Raw genomic sequence first — 15,612 nt, 5'->3', positions numbered from 1 at the left:
GCATAGAGGTCATGACAGAGTTTAATGGGCCACAGCCAAAGGCCAGCTGACACAGAGCTGAGTGGGAGACAGCAACCCAGAGGTGGGGGTGAGGGTTGCCTGTACCTATATGCATACACAAGTGTACGTAACCAGTCTGATTTCCCAGCAGCTATTTAAATCTTAATGGGATTAGATGGAACAATCTCACAGCTCCAATACTACAACATCACTGGCATCAACATAGGAATTCACTGTAAAGACTGCCTTAGAATCCATCCTGTACCTATTCACATACACAACAGGGCTGGGGTCATTTCAAATTGAAGTCATTCTATTCAGGAAGGGATTTTCATTTTTAAATAGCTTAGATGTACTTTTTTCAATTATTGAGTTGGAATTTCAGTTAACTGACCTTTTTTTACCCCTTTTTCATGGTATCCAATTGATAGTTACAGCCGTGGGTCCTCCGAAACACAACCCAACCAAGCCGCACTACTTCTTGACACAATGCCCACTTAACCCGGAAGCCAGCCGCACCAATGTGTCAGAGGAAAACACCGTACAACTGGTGACCGTGTCAGCATGCACTGCACCCTGACTGCCACAGGAGTTGCTAGTGCGCGATAGGACAAGGACATCCCTGCCAGCCAAACCCTTCCCTAACCCGGACGACACTGGGCCAATTGTGCGCCGCCCCATGGGTCTCCCGGTCACGGCCGCGACAGGGCCTGGACTCGAACCCAGAATCTCTAGTGGCACAGCTAGCACTGCGATGCAGTGTCTTAGACCACTGCGCCACTCGGGAGGCCACTGACCTCAATTCTAATTGACCTCAAGCACTGATTCACAAGGCAACTTGAGGCTAGCTTCTAGTCTTATTTCCCGGTAGCTATTTTAGAGGTGGCTAGTGAGGAAGCCCTACTGTGACCTTCTGTTCCCAAATCCTAAAGCTTCCCTAATCTGATATCAAAACAACTACTTCCTCGACAGCAAATACTGTAGCTGCTACATTAGAACTGTTTCCTACTGCATGAAGGAGAGGAGAGAGGACAGATATTGCTACACTGATATTCATTTATATGTTTATATAAATACATTAGTCACAAATGGCTGAACAGAAAGTAGAGGTAACAAGGCGGCAAGCAGCAGATATTATATTATTATTTATTAAATTAAAATGTATTATTTGTTTTTCTACACCTTGATTTCAAAACAGATGCATAGCATGGTGGACTTGACAGAAACAGCAGCACTGAATATCAAATGATATTGCTTTCAGCTCTTTGGGGTGTTTATGCCCAGGTTGCTGTTCAGCACTTTGACAAATGTTTTAATGATAACATTTTTTACAATATATGATTTGTTTCCCTCGTTTCTTATCTCTCTTTCTCTTGGTGATTGACAGGCGACAATGAGCACAAGCCCTACATCTCTGGCGATGCCGACCACCACATAGTCACATTGGATGGCACGGAGGACTACCTGATCTTGGCCTGCGACGGCTTCTACGACACAGTCAGCCCTGATGAGGCGGTGCGTGTGGTCAGCGACCACCTGACGGAGAACAGTGGCGACAGCACCATGGTGGCCCACAAGCTGGTGGCCTCGGCCCGCGATGCTGGCTCCAGCGACAACATCTCCGTCATTGTGGTCTTCCTTAGAGACCTCCGCGCGCCCCCCCCGGGAGAGGAGGAGGGGGCAGGGGAGGAGGTAGAGGATGAGGAGGTGGAGGAGGAAGGGCAAGGGGAGATGGCATGCCAGGACGGCGGCACTGCGGACGTTGGGGGGAAGGGTCACTGTTTCCTGCAGCAGTGCTCGGCTCCAGCCGACCTGGGCTATGAAGACCGCATGGACTCGTTGACGGACAGAACCAGCCTAGGCCTGCTGGGGCCCACGCTGGGAGAGGAGGGTCCGATCAGGCTCCCCCTGGCCAGCTCACACCCATCCCCGTCCTTAGGCCTCACCCAGAACCTCATGCCTGCCGATGGCCATGGGGCGGCCTGGTTGCCCTGTCTAGAAGAGGGGCTAAAGGGCTCCAGGCACAAGCCCCGGCCTAAACTCCGAGTCCCCACCTGCCAGGAGCCCAGCTCAGACGGACAATGGCCCCTGGCGGCCGCCCTGTTTGGCTACGCGGGGAGGCACACACGGAGGATGGAGTGCGTGAGCCCCAGGTGGGGGTGGGGGTCCCGGGATTGGGGCCGAGCGCCCAGGGAGCTCCCCGGCCTGCTGCACTCCACCCGTAGTGTGCCCTACCCCCTGCGCTGCCCTGAGAGAAGGCCTGGAGTGGCCCTCCCCCACCTACCCAACGGCAGCAGAGTCTGATGATGTGACGTAATCTCCACTAGCTCCTCTCTCTCCTGTCCCTTCCTTTATCTGACTACAGTCATTCATTCATCCATCCATCATAAACTCCTCATCCAGGACACTGGCACCACCCCGTCCGTCCATATCTACATGCACCTACCCCTCCCCATAGCCACACAGCCCCATTCAGGAGGCCGGACATAACAATTTACTGCTCCTGGCCCATATTGCAAACACACACTGTACTGTACTCTCAGATTCATAATGGAATACACATTATCCACTCACTCCATCTCCATAAATGGGAGTAGTTAATACAGGATTATAAGATTAGTGGTCACTTACCTGAATAAATCCAACATATATAGACTGATATGTATTCCAGATGGGGTTACAATAGAGGATAATGGCATCTAAAAGGGGATATTATTAAGAAATGATATTCTATTTATAATTTTGGGGATGACGTCATCCAAGAGCGGGCATTAATCAGTCCTTGCCATGCCTGTCAAATTGATGTTTACATAACACTAAACACAAGATGTGTTCTCATTGACGAGAAGTCTTTCCTAACAGGTTGGGTGTGAGTGAGTAAGTTCCCTATCAGGCATTGCAAGACTTACTGGGCCAGAATAGTTCAGACAAAGCAGCAGAACATATGCCTTCAATATCTGTCACTTAAGACCATTTCCTGAAAAAGAAAAATGGATGGGAATTTTGAGCCTCAGTCGACAGAGTCCCTTCTAAGCTTCCCATTACAATGCGGACCCATGTGTGTCATATCACTTACATGGGATGCTTAACCAATCACTATGCTGCTTTAGAATTTCACTAACAACAATGGAGCATAAGAATGATCAATGTCAAAGTCTTCATCTCTGGTTTGACAAATATAGTAAATGAATCTTAATCTCATTATCCTTTCAAATGTGGTCAGAGCATTGGACTAGTAACCAGAAGGTTGCTAGATTGAGCTGACAAGGTAAAAATCTGTTGTTCTGCCCCTGAACAAGGCAGATAACCCACTGTTCCTAGGCCGTCATTGAAAATAAGAATTTGTTCTTAACTGACTTGCCTAGTTAAATAAAGGTTAAATTAAAAAAAAATGTAAATGCTATCTAGCAATGACTAGGTTCTATAAAATGTGCCTCCACTCTCCTGGCCCAGGCAACCACCATTCAATATTTATCAAAGAAGGTTAATTCTCGCTGTTGGAAAAACCCATCTTTATACCCTTAAGAAAACAGGAATTGTTGGTGCCATTCCTGACATTTTCAACTTTTACTAACACATTGTGCCATTTCCATACTTTTGTTTAAAAACCTCACCCGCTCCCGTCCTCCCCAGTCTCATTGAGTTCCCAGGGGCAGGAGACAAGGACACAGGAAACAAGTGACCAAACCACCTCAGTGACCCACAGTCACACGGAGAAACACCCCCAGCCAGTCAGTCAGTTCCCAGTCACTGTCATTGCTTACTGCTCCTCTGAAACAACTAGTCGTCTGGTCGCCTGCTGGCCTCCCCACTGAAAAGCATGGTAGTCATTTACAGAAGGCCATTTGGACAGTCACCATTATGCATCTCCAGAGAGCAGAATGTATTCCAGTTTTAGAATGTACATGGAGCCCTCCCGGGACCTTCATAGACGGGCCAATAGGACTGAGACAGTAGTGGTGTTCTGGACTTGTAGCGACGCTCCCTGTGTGGATGTAAGAAAATAATTTCTGGATGCAGTACACCTGGAGGACAATATTCTGGAGGTGTTTTGTTGATCGTGGGAGAGGAAATAATGTATAATTTATCTGCTATCAGCCGTATCCTCAAAAATCTGAGCATTCTATCCTGGTGTTCCACTCTGAAGGAGCAGGATGTGAATAAGCGTACTGCCTCCCGGGTTAAAAGATGCCCATGCTTCTGCATCTTTCTCTTTGCGTAACCAACACCTGCATTTCGACTCTCTGACCAATTATGAAAGACAACCATAAAGTTGAATATATAAAGGTAGTTATCGAATGCCCCGAGTCCCCCCAACCTCAGCCCCACCCACATCACCTGCTTTTTTGGAGCTTTCTGCTTCTTTTTGAGAGCAAAAAAAGTGCACATCTTTCCCTAAACATTCCTCACACGGGGCACCAGTTGCTTATTGAAATAGTACTACATTCATATTATGTACATGTAAGTATGAATGTGTGCAGGCGTGTGTGTACGTGTTGAGAGTATGCATGTGGTCTGTCTTATACGTCTGCTATATAAAATCACCACTGTAAGGTCACCAGGATGGTGGCACAATATTCTGTGTTGATATCAAGCTTCACAGCCCCCAGCAATGTACTGTACTGTTCATGTGACACATTTGGAATGAGAGTCGTATACGTTAGCAGTGCTTGAGTGACAAGGGAACATGGGAATTGAAATGCTCCTCAAGGACCATCCACTGAAATGTCAAAATGGTCACCCCCTCAGTCTATAAGACGCTGAACCTTAACCAAGCCATAAACAGAAAAGCGAACTCTATGGTTTCTCAGCTAAACTTGCTGGCTCGCTTAACCCACAGTTCTTCTCTTTCTCACCCACTGCTGCGGTACAAAGGACCCCCCCATGCCAGTATGACACTTTCCCTAATGATAGTAAAAAAAACACACAGATCAGGTCTCTTCCCCTCTCTCCCCTCCCCTTTCCCATGTCACTCAATTGCTCTCATGACTGCACTGTGTCCACAAAACGTTTTGTTCCTGTAAGCAATAATGAATCTTTATGAGTCGCGCGTGGAAAGGCTCTCTCAGAGGGTTTGTCTTCACTGAGAAAGGCAGAGCTAGAGCCAGATCAAACTAACAACAGTCACCCTCCTAAACTCTTACCAGTGCTCACATTGACATGAGCACACACCACTTTACTTCTGCTCGATGGTAGTATGGGACACAATCTATGATGTACCCCTTGGACAGTTGTCGCTGTACACTAATATGTTTGGTGGCCAAATTGAATTAGTCCCAATGACAAACACAACAAAGGGCTCTATTCAATCTGTATAACTGAAGTGTTACAGATCGCGCAATAGAAATGTAAAGGTCATTTCCGATTGAGCTGACAAATGCATTGTTTACCGTGAATGCAGTTTCCACTAACATGGGAACATTGCCTTTAAATTTCAATAACGCTGTAACGCAATACCTCTGTGATATGGATTGAATCCAGCCCAAAGTGTCTCTAAGCTTGGCCAGCCTCCTCTCACAGGGCGGTTCAAACTCTGTCCACCAGGCATCCCTGAAGACAAACCCATGACCAGCTGTTCCCCAACCTGCAGGTTAGGTAAACCAGTAAAAAGTTTCAGTATCTGTATTTTCTGTGTTCTTCTCGTAATATAAATATGTGTGTGTATCTTAACTGGTAACTAGTATAAAGATTAAACCAAGTCTTTTGTCTGAGTTTTATTTGACCTCTTGTACAACCAGATGGAGTTTAATTAGGCCTATGGAATTCTCCTGTGTGTGTGTGTGTGTGTGGTGTGTGTGTGTGTGTGTGTGTGTGTGTGTGTGTGTGTGTGTGTGTGTGTGTGTGTGTGTGTGTGTGTGTGTGTGGTGTGTGTGTGTGTGTGTGTGTGTGTGTGGTGTGTGTGTGTGTGTGTGTGTGAGAACCCTTAGCTGTGTGCTGTACTCTTGTCGAGACTCCAGTGGCTCCACTTAGAGAGCCAGGAGACTTAATTAGTGTCCTTAGCCTCCACCTGTCAAGCCTAGACCCTAGCAATAGAACAGCCATATTTAATTAACTACCCAAGATTATTTTTAATCAAGGCCTCCAACTGTCCTGTGGTGATATGCGCGTATGCCCATGTATGTACACGATGGCTAGTGTTCACAGTTCAGGTAATTGCCAGCACCCTGTAAAGTGTGTCCAGCATTCTTAAGATAGGGATGGCAAGCTACAGCATTTTAATAAAATATACTGGGGAAAAAAAGAAAGAGGGCACTTCCTTGTTAACATCCAAGCAGAGAAACAGAAACATTGCTATGTTTTTATTTCACCCTCCAGGTGGAATGAATGGTGTGCAGTCAGATGTCTATTTATCTGTTCTCTGGCATAAAACATTCATCATCATCATTACTTATTCATGTGTACTTAAAAAAAAAAAAAAAGAATTCTACATCAAGAACACTTCACAAATTACAACTGAATTTCAGAAGCAGCTTTTCAGACTTACTAAGTACAAAGTTTGTGCTCCACATAGCACATGGTATGGTATACTATTTACAGATGGAAATACCTGCGGACTCAAACATTTGACATTATGTAGCAGCACCACAGCTGAGCTTTTGCTCATGGCCTTTCTTGCTGCAAGGTTTAAGGCACACATGAAAGTCATGAGGAGAGTAAATTCCTGCTGTTGTTCATCAGCTTGAGGACACACACACACACAACTTAATTACTATGACCGTGACCATATCTGGTGCAATTTAGCGTCTGACATAACAGATGAGTGAGCGTTAATATCCACCAGGTTTCACAGAAGATTGCGGGTTCCAAATGTAATCGAGAGTCACCCCCACAGGAAAAGCCATGGCTTTAATCTATGTCACACTAGTGATCGATTAAGGGACATTCAGGGCATCAGAGACCAAATAGACCCATTTTCTCATTTAGGGGAGTGCTTTCTGGGAGCCTGCAAATAAGGTTGGACGATGAAGTGTTGTGAGAGGGACATTAATTGAAGGCTGAAATAGGGACTACTCTAATGGAGTCTGGCATTACACAAAACACTGTCAGAGCTGCTTTGCTCAGAAGTTAAACAGACTCCTGTTGCTATAAAAACGAATCAGCTCAACACTTAGGGCTAGATTCTATCAGATCCGCCCTAGCTGACACTCGCATAGCGGTTGTTTTGATGGTGTCGGAGGTGGAACTGTGTTAGAGCTGTCAAATCCACAAGCGGCTCCCAGCATTATACCTAAAGCGGACATTGCCATTGGCAGCACAGAGTTGCATTAAGATAAATCCCATGCAGCACTGTTTACAAGTTTGAACACAAAAATGTGAGATGTATACATATATCTTGATTAGGCTGATTGAAAATAATTAAACAAAATAATGAGGATTTCTATTTGAGCGTCATTATTTCTATATAGCCTACACTTTGTTCTTAACTTCTAACACACGTGTCAAACTCATTCCACTGAGGTCCGAGTGTCTGCGGGTTTTCACTCCTCACTAATACTTGAATTAAGGTCACTAATTACCTCACCTGGTTGTCTAGACAGACACTAGGCCCTCCATGGAGTGGGTTTGACACCCCTGTTCTAATGTAAATGGGTGGGTGTGACTTTGTGACAATGATCACAAGAGCAGCTGCTCACCGATTTGACAGCTCTATCGCAGTTACACCAACACCGTCAAAACAAAACTATGCATGTGTCAGCTATCGCCGGTTAACGCTTGATCTGATCGAATCAAGGCCTTAATCTGGATGTATTCGATCTGCTGTTCTAGTTTGGGTGAAATCAATGAGTGATGAAATTCAGGGGTAAGGAAAAGGGGGATAACAATATGGACATTTTCAGTGGAAGAGCTGAGGCACTTCCTGAACACAACCTTAACAGATATCAAAAACTATCATAACATGATGGGAAGAGACATTACAGGGTACATTATGACCTGTACATTGTGGCCTTATTGACGACACACTAACCAACCTGTTTTAGACCTAGAAAGCTGTCCAAATCCGTCAGCAGTTCAAAACAACTTATTCATGACAATCAATTCAAACTAATGTGAGCAATTACCCAAGAAAACATTGGTATGAAGTGGAGCACTAGTGATGGCACTTTGAAGTAGCTTCGTAGCACATTACATATGTTGGTAATGTGAATACATATACAACATTATGGGGTGGTTAGAAATGGGATGAGGGAAACCTGCTAAACAGACTATTTACCTGTAGTAGGATAACAGTAACTTGAGTCATGTCAATTCTTATGGGGCTTTCTGGGCTGCGGACTAATGTGCAACATGTCCTCTCCAATCTTCCTAAATAAAGCCCCGCTTCTTGGCATGGTGGTTTTCTGAAAGAGGGAAGAGTTGGTGCTGGCCGGATTCAAGCAGGACATGGCCAGTGCCAACGTTCACTCACCCAAGTAATCTCTGTTGAGCTCAATCTCTAGCCACGCCAACCTGGCAGACTGAGCCCCTACCGCCCACCCTCCTATACAACGCAGACCTCAAGAGACGTGGAGGCAACCACAACAGTGGGAGTTACCCCTCATCTGCAATGGAGCTCTCATACAGTTGATGTTCGATAAAACAAAAACAGGATTTTCATTGTTACATAAATTCAGCCATTTCATAAGTATTTCCATATTTAGGTAACACACACACACACACACACGTTCAGTTTCAAGAAACCATAAAATATTTTATTTGTTAAATGTCATATTCTATTAGTTACAACAAAAAATGACATACATACCCAACAAATAAAAATCCCACTGCATTCTGGGACAATATAAAATAAACACTCATGGTAGACACAAAGGAAAGCATGAACACTTGAAACCATCTAATCACCCTCTTTCTAGTACCTTTCCCACTCAGACAAACACACAGCTAAAACCTGGGCACAAACAGAAATGTGCATAGTGAACAGACAGTGAAATAGATACAATTAGACCATATCAGGATGAATCTGGAGCTGTATATACAAGTGCACAATAAGAGGTTTAAAGCATATTGTCCACCCTCCATCTGCCTGTTCAACTCCATTGAAGCCATGCGGTTTTAGGCACACATGATGGAACATTAGGAGGCTGTGCAGCTGGGGGTAAACATCAGGCATCCTACAGCTGAATGAAGATATTTATAGTGTAAACCAGAGCTCTCCATTCAGGCATTTAGAACATATTTCCTTATTAGTCAATGCACACCAGTATACTTCGAGACACCTTACACATCTCCCTTTCAAGGGATAGAAATGTTTACAGATTCAGTTGGGTCACCTCTTCAGTGTACATTTCAATGAAGAAAGTCTGTCAATGTTCATTGTTCTCCATGGTACAAAGAGTACAGTTTCTGCTATGATGTCCATGTGGATGCTAGTGTGGTCGTCAGATTGCTTTTCAAGGGTTGAAAATAATAAAATGTTACTGTGTAAATAAAATGGTCCACGGTCACACAGCAAAGCTCAACTACAAGGAAGAGTTGGCACCCTCTGATGGGTAAAAAGGATATTGAATGAAAATCGCTCTAATGACATGCTTTAAAGAACAGAACACTTTACATCACTGTTGGGAAGCCTTTGTACAAAACACTTATTTACACGTCTCTGTCAAACAAATGACTTTCCAAATATTGCCTTGGTCAAATTTTGCCCAGAAAACAAGCAAAATAAAATAATCTAGAATCAAGACGACAGAATGTGACATTTGGGTCCATTTTTTGAAAAGAGAAAGGAATCCACCAAGTTGAAAATGAAATTACATCTGCTTCATAGAAGTGAAAATGTGTGAATTTTCATGGACCCATTTTTTCAAAGACGAGCAGAATAGCTGAACTGGGAGGAGTTGCGCACACAATACAGAAAAAGAGTTAAGATAGCATCAGGGCAGAAAACTCAAAAACACCACCTACATACATGCCTATGTTACAGAGCTCATCTTGATTTGACAAGGGCTGCAGAAAACACTTACTGGTGAAAGAAAGAACCCTGTATGTACGGATAAGGTACATCAGCTTTGATGTTAAATTACGAGATCAGGTTAAAAAGTACTTGAAGCCCAGACTGTCAACCAAGAAAGTTCAGTGTGAATAATCAATTCGGTCAAAATCCACTACTGTGAGCAAGAGTCATGCCTATTTCTCTACTAAGAAACTACTCAATACACATTCAGAAGGTAGCGATCTCTTACACATGCCAGAGAAGGATGTACCATTGATACATCCTTCAATGTGTCTACACAGCAGCAAAACTGGTTCTTGTTCTGAAAGATTTACTGGGGGGCAAGCAACTCCAATCTACCGGGGGTAGCAGACGAAATACAGTAGTTTGCATTGATAAGATTTGCACAGAAAGGGACTTCCTAACAAGTTTTAAGTCAATGGTGATACAGGAATAAAGGTACTAAATGCGTCCACTTCAAGGCGTTCGCTCAGACTGTTTTCAAGAATGGGGTGTTCATTACAGCACTGTGTGATGCCTACCTGACTGTGCTCCTCCACACAAACACATCAATAGCACCTCATTGAATCAGAAAGGCAGAGAGATTTTAAGGTTCTCTTTCTGTTGTGAAGCAGGTGCACTGTGCTTATTTCTCAAAATTCCCCAGAGCTCACGATGTCCAGACCAAAGCCCAATCAGAATATTTAGACGTTGCAAACATCAACCATGAGGTTAGTTACATATGATAAAATGTTACTATTTTACTTTTCACAACGACAGCCTAAAGAATGTCTCTCGCAAATATATTGTTCCTCGCCTCATTCTAACTCATATTTAATCCAATTTACATTTAAATATAAATGGAGATTAATAAAAGTGATCAAATATATTTACATATTTTGCAGTCATCATCAAGGTGCTCACTTAGTGAGTTGTAGCATTCTCATTGCATTTGGGGTTGCCGGTGACGAGAATGACTGCATGCAAATGTCTACACAAGTGCTTGTGTACATTAAAGTTATATACACTGCTGTTTAGACCGGCTGTGGACGCCATGATGGAGGGGAATCACCTCTCGGTGTTCTCTCCTGTGGTGAAGCACAGGTCGTCAGAGTTCAACTGGGCCCCTGGGAGGAAAGAACAGAAGCATTTAAAACACTGAGCTTAGCATTCATTTCCTTCCACGGTACTGGCAAGCTGATTTGAGGCTAAAATGTGTTAAGTGTGCAGAAATGAGACCCCACACTAATGTATGTCTGTTTAAGTGAAGGGGTTACACATATATACGTGTGTGTGGCAGGTAACAATATTGACCTGCACAGGGCAGTGTTTGGGCATCATAACGACAGTCTCCAGCCTCCAGGGCCACCACCTCATCTTCGTTCTCCGTGTCACAGTCGATCTCACTGTCACTGCTCATACCTGGCAGCAGCACCACCGTCTGCTTATGGACAAGATGACCTGACAGACAGAAAGAGCGGGGGGCACAAAGGATAAGGGAAAACAGAGTGACAGAGTGGGACAGAAAGGAAAACAGCAGAAAGATAGAAAGAGGGAGAAAAGGTACATGTAACAGAGTGGGGGAACCACCAAGACCAATATAGCGGCATCTCAGAGGTAAGGGAAACACCATCATCGCCAAGAGCACACCTCATCCTGCACAGGGCCGAATAGACACCACCTCTCTCTCTCTCCCCCTCTCTAGACACCAACTCATCCCCAAGATCATTAGGGGTAAAACTGCAGAATAAACATCCTTTCAAATTCCCTTCAACAAGAAGCTTTTAACTCTACCTCCAGTATGGTATTAGATTACAGTATATTTTATCCACAGATGAAAAGTGGGGGGGGTTAGAGCAGTAGGGCTCACTTTCGTCAGGGTGTGAAGAGGGTCCCTCTGCCAGGGAGAGCAGTGACTGGCGGACCTCAGCCGTCTCCTCCAAGTCACAGTCCAGAGAGCTGTCCGTCAGCAGGCCGGACCTAAGGGAGGTTGAGGTTGATTTGCCATTTGTTTAAACCACATGATATTGATTTCAATTCACATGGGAATCATTTTCTTCCTTTCTAAAGGTACTGTTGGGATACTTTTGGCAAGAGAGAGAAAGCAAATAATTTCACCACTCTAGTTGCTGGTCTATTTCAAACCTAAACAGTTTAGAGAAAAGCTCACTCTCAGCCCTGCTTGGTCTGTTGGGAAAACCAATTTAATACCAAAATAAGGTGGTGCATAAATTCATAAATTCCAGTCTAGTTACAGTGGAGGAAAAAAGTATTTGATCCCCTGCTGATTTTGTACGTTTGCCCACTGACAAAGAAAGGATCAGTCTATAATTTTAATGGTAGGTTTATTTGAACAGTGAGAGACAGAATAACAACAAAAATATCCAGAAAAACGCATGTCAAAAATGTTATAAATTGATTTGCATTTTAATGAGGGAAATAAGTATTTGACCCCCTCTCAATCAGAAAGATTTCTGGCCTCCCAGGTGTCTTTTATACAGGTAACAAGTTGAGATTAGGAGCAGACTCTTAAAGGGAGTGCTCCTAACCGCAGCTTGTTACCTGTAAAAAGACACCTGTCCACAGAAGCAATCAATCAATCAATCAATCAGATCCCAAACTCTCCACCATGGCCAAGACCAAAGAGCTCTCCAAGGATGTCAGGGACAAGATTGTAGACCTACACAAGGCTGGAATGGGCTACAAGACCATCGCCAAGCAGCTTGGTGAGAAGGTGACAACATTTGGTGCGATTATTCGTAAATGGAAGAAACACAAAAGAACTGTCAATCTCCCTCGGCCTGGGGCTCCATGCAAGATCTCACCTCGTGGAGTTGCAATGATCATGAGAACGGTGAGGAATCAGCCCAGAACTACACGGGAGGATCTTGTCAATGATCTTAAGGCAGCTGGGACCATAGTCACCAAGAAAACAATTGGTAACACACTACGCCGTGAAGGACAAATCCTGCAGCGCCCGCAAGGTCCCCCTGCTCAAGAATACATATACAGGCCCGTCTGAAGTCTGCCAATGAACATCTGAATGACTCAGAGGACAACTTGTGAATGGGTTGTGGTCAGATGAGACCAAAATGGAGCTCTTTGACATCAACTCAACTCGCCGTTTTTGGAGGAGGAGGAATGCTGCCTCTGACCCCAAGAACACCATCCCCACCGTCAAACATGGAGGTGGAAACATTATGCTTTGGGGGTGTTTTTCTGCTAAGGGGACAGGACAACTTCACCGCATCAAAGGGACGATGGACGAGGCCATGTACCGTCAAATCTTGGGTGAGAACCTCCTTCCCTCAGCCAGGGCATTGAAAATGGGTCGTGGATGGGTATTCCAGCATGACAATGACCCAAAACACACGGCCAAGGCAACAAAGGAGTGGCTCAAGAAGAAGCACATTAAGGTCCTGGAGTGGCCTAGCCAGTCTCCAGACCTTAATCCCATAGAAAATCTGTGGAGGGAGCTGAAGGTTCGAGTTGCCAAACGTCAGCTTCGAAACGTTAATGACTTGGAGAAGATCTGCAAAGAGGAGTGGGACAAAATCCCTCCTGAGATGTGTGCAAACCTGGTGGCCAACTACAAGAAACGTCTGACCTCTGTGATTGCCAACAAGGGTTTTGCCACCAAGTACTAAGTCATGTTTTGCAGAGGTGTCAAACACTTATTTCCCTCATTAAATTGCAAATCATTTTCTAACATTTTTGACATGCGTTTTTCTGGATTTTTTTGTTGTTATTCTGTCTCTCACTGTTCAAATAAACCTACTATTAAAATTATAGACAGATAATTTCTTTGTAAGTGGGCAAATGTACAAAATCAGCAGGGGATCAAATACTTTTTCCCCCCACTGTAGCTAGATCAGCAGTAGTCCAAATAGGTTGGCACAGTAAAGTAATAAAAAAAAAATAGTATCACTGTGGCTCAAAACAAATATAACGCCTAAAACAGATGTTTAAATTGGAGAGGCTTTGGCAGGGGGGTAAACACTTGATAAATAAATTATGACCAAAACGTCAGTTTAAAGGGAGTTTATTTTCTCAATTGTCAAGTATACTTTCCAATTATCATGTGCCCTTCTCCAAGCACCTGGACTATAGAAAAAAATCTTTTTTGAAGTGGGGGAAATGGAATTTCAATCCAAGCACTTTGGATCGCCACTAATGCATAAGGGCTAGGGTTAGATTTAAGAACAGGGTGTTAGTCTTACCCCATGGGCTGGGTCCTGGGTCGTGCTATGGTGGAGGTGGAGATGCCGTTGAGGCCCCCCAGAGCGTACAGGTCGGCCCCGTAGAGCTGCTCCTGGTCGTGTTTGGAAATGCAGGGCTTGCTGTCGGAGCAGGACGATGAGCTGCCCAGAGAAGGAGGGGAGCTCTGCATGCTGTGTGGCTTCAGGGCTCCTACAGTATGACACAGCACAGGGAAACACTGCTCAGTCAGAAGTCATTCGCTTTTGGTGCATTGCATGAATGTTTTACAAATTAGTGTGACACGTGACAACCATACATTTGGGTACTTAGGTGGAGCCATGGCGGTGTGTCATCACTGGTGCAGGTCTAAACACTGCTAACCCAACCTCTACCTGGGTTTACTACTGACCTTCTGATCCGTTGGGGGTGGACAACTCTTCACCGCTCTGGCCTCTCGACTCCTTCTCCACTCCGTCTGTAGCTCTCCTCAGGCCCAGCCCACTGCACTCCTGCTTGGGAGACAAGGCCTTCTTCCCTCCTGCCACACAAACCACAGCATCACAGCTGGATGAACATCTGACTGAGCAGTCGATAGCTCCCCAGCTACCTGTTTAGAGTCAACCGTAGAAAGTGCTGTGCTGTGAAATGCTATCCAATTCCACAGATTGTAGAGTGTATTGTGTACAGTGAAGGTGTGGAGCACCAACAGGGTTGGGTAAGTTACTTTCTAAATGTTATCTGTTACAGTTACCTGTCCAGAATTGTAAACTTAACTGGGGACACTAAAAGGCAACTAAAATGTGCAATTTTGCCCCACAACATAATGCCACATATGTCTCAAGTTTTGAGGGAGCGTGCAATTGGCATGCTGGCTGCAGGAATGTCCACCTGAGATGTTACCAGAGAATTTAATGTTCATTTCTCTACCAAACTCACCTCCAACATCGTTTTAGAGAAATTGGCTGTACGTCCAACAGGCCTCACAACCGATGTCAATGTTGTGGGATTATGGTATGGGCAGGCATAAGCTACGGACAACGAACACAATTGCATTTTATCGATGGCAAGTTGAATGCACATAGATACCGTGATGAGATCTTGAGGCCCATTGTCGTGCCATTCATCCACCACCATCACCTCATGTTTCAGCATGATAATACACAGCCCCATGTTGGAAGGTTCTGTACACAATTCCTGGAAGCTGAAAATGTCCCAGTTGTTCCATGGCCTGCATACTTACAAGACATGTCACCCATTGAACATGTTTGGGATGCTCTGGATCGACGTGTATGACAGTGTGTTCCAGTTCCCGCCAATATCCAGCAACTTCGCACATCCATTGAAGAGGAGTGGGACAACATACCACAGGCCACAAACAACAGCCTGATCAACTCTATACAAAAGGTGTCATGCTGCATGAGGCAAATGGTGATCATACCAGATACTGACTGGTTTTCTGATCCACACCCCTACCTTCTTTTTAA

At 44.6% G+C, this 15,612-nt stretch overlaps 2 protein-coding genes across 3 annotated transcripts in view; one reads left to right on the top strand and one right to left on the bottom strand.

The window, feature by feature from the left end:
• The window catches only part of LOC106603465 (protein phosphatase 1E), a 96,820-nt gene extending 91,121 nt beyond the window's left edge, over positions 1-5,699 (top strand). The window contains exon 7 of the mRNA XM_014197187.3: positions 1,388-5,699. Within this exon, the coding sequence (XP_014052662.1) occupies positions 1,388-2,304 (917 nt within the window). The 3' untranslated portion in view covers positions 2,305-5,699. The remainder of the gene's footprint in view (positions 1-1,387) is intronic.
• Positions 5,700-8,668: 2,969 nt separating this feature from the next.
• The window catches only part of LOC106603466 (E3 ubiquitin-protein ligase TRIM37), a 32,574-nt gene continuing 25,630 nt past the window's right edge, over positions 8,669-15,612 (bottom strand). The window contains exons 21-25 of one of the 2 annotated variants that reach the window (XM_014197188.3): positions 14,538-14,735; positions 14,149-14,338; positions 11,799-11,908; positions 11,243-11,389; positions 8,669-11,055 (exon numbers count right to left, since the gene is read on the bottom strand). In XM_014197188.3, the coding sequence (XP_014052663.1) occupies positions 10,997-11,055; positions 11,243-11,389; positions 11,799-11,908; positions 14,149-14,338; positions 14,538-14,735 (704 nt within the window). In that variant the 3' untranslated portion in view covers positions 8,669-10,996. The remainder of the gene's footprint in view (positions 11,056-11,242; positions 11,390-11,798; positions 11,909-14,148; positions 14,339-14,537; positions 14,736-15,612) is intronic. The other variant, XM_014197189.3, reaches the window with a different exon arrangement.

Source organism: Salmo salar, chromosome 04, assembly GCF_965601325.2.
Source record: "Salmo salar chromosome 04, fSalSal1, whole genome shotgun sequence".
In the NCBI taxonomy this organism is placed as follows: domain Eukaryota; kingdom Metazoa; phylum Chordata; class Actinopteri; order Salmoniformes; family Salmonidae; genus Salmo; species Salmo salar.
The sequence above is the reverse complement of the archived record's forward strand: the minus strand, read 5'-3'. Positions and strand labels throughout refer to the sequence as shown.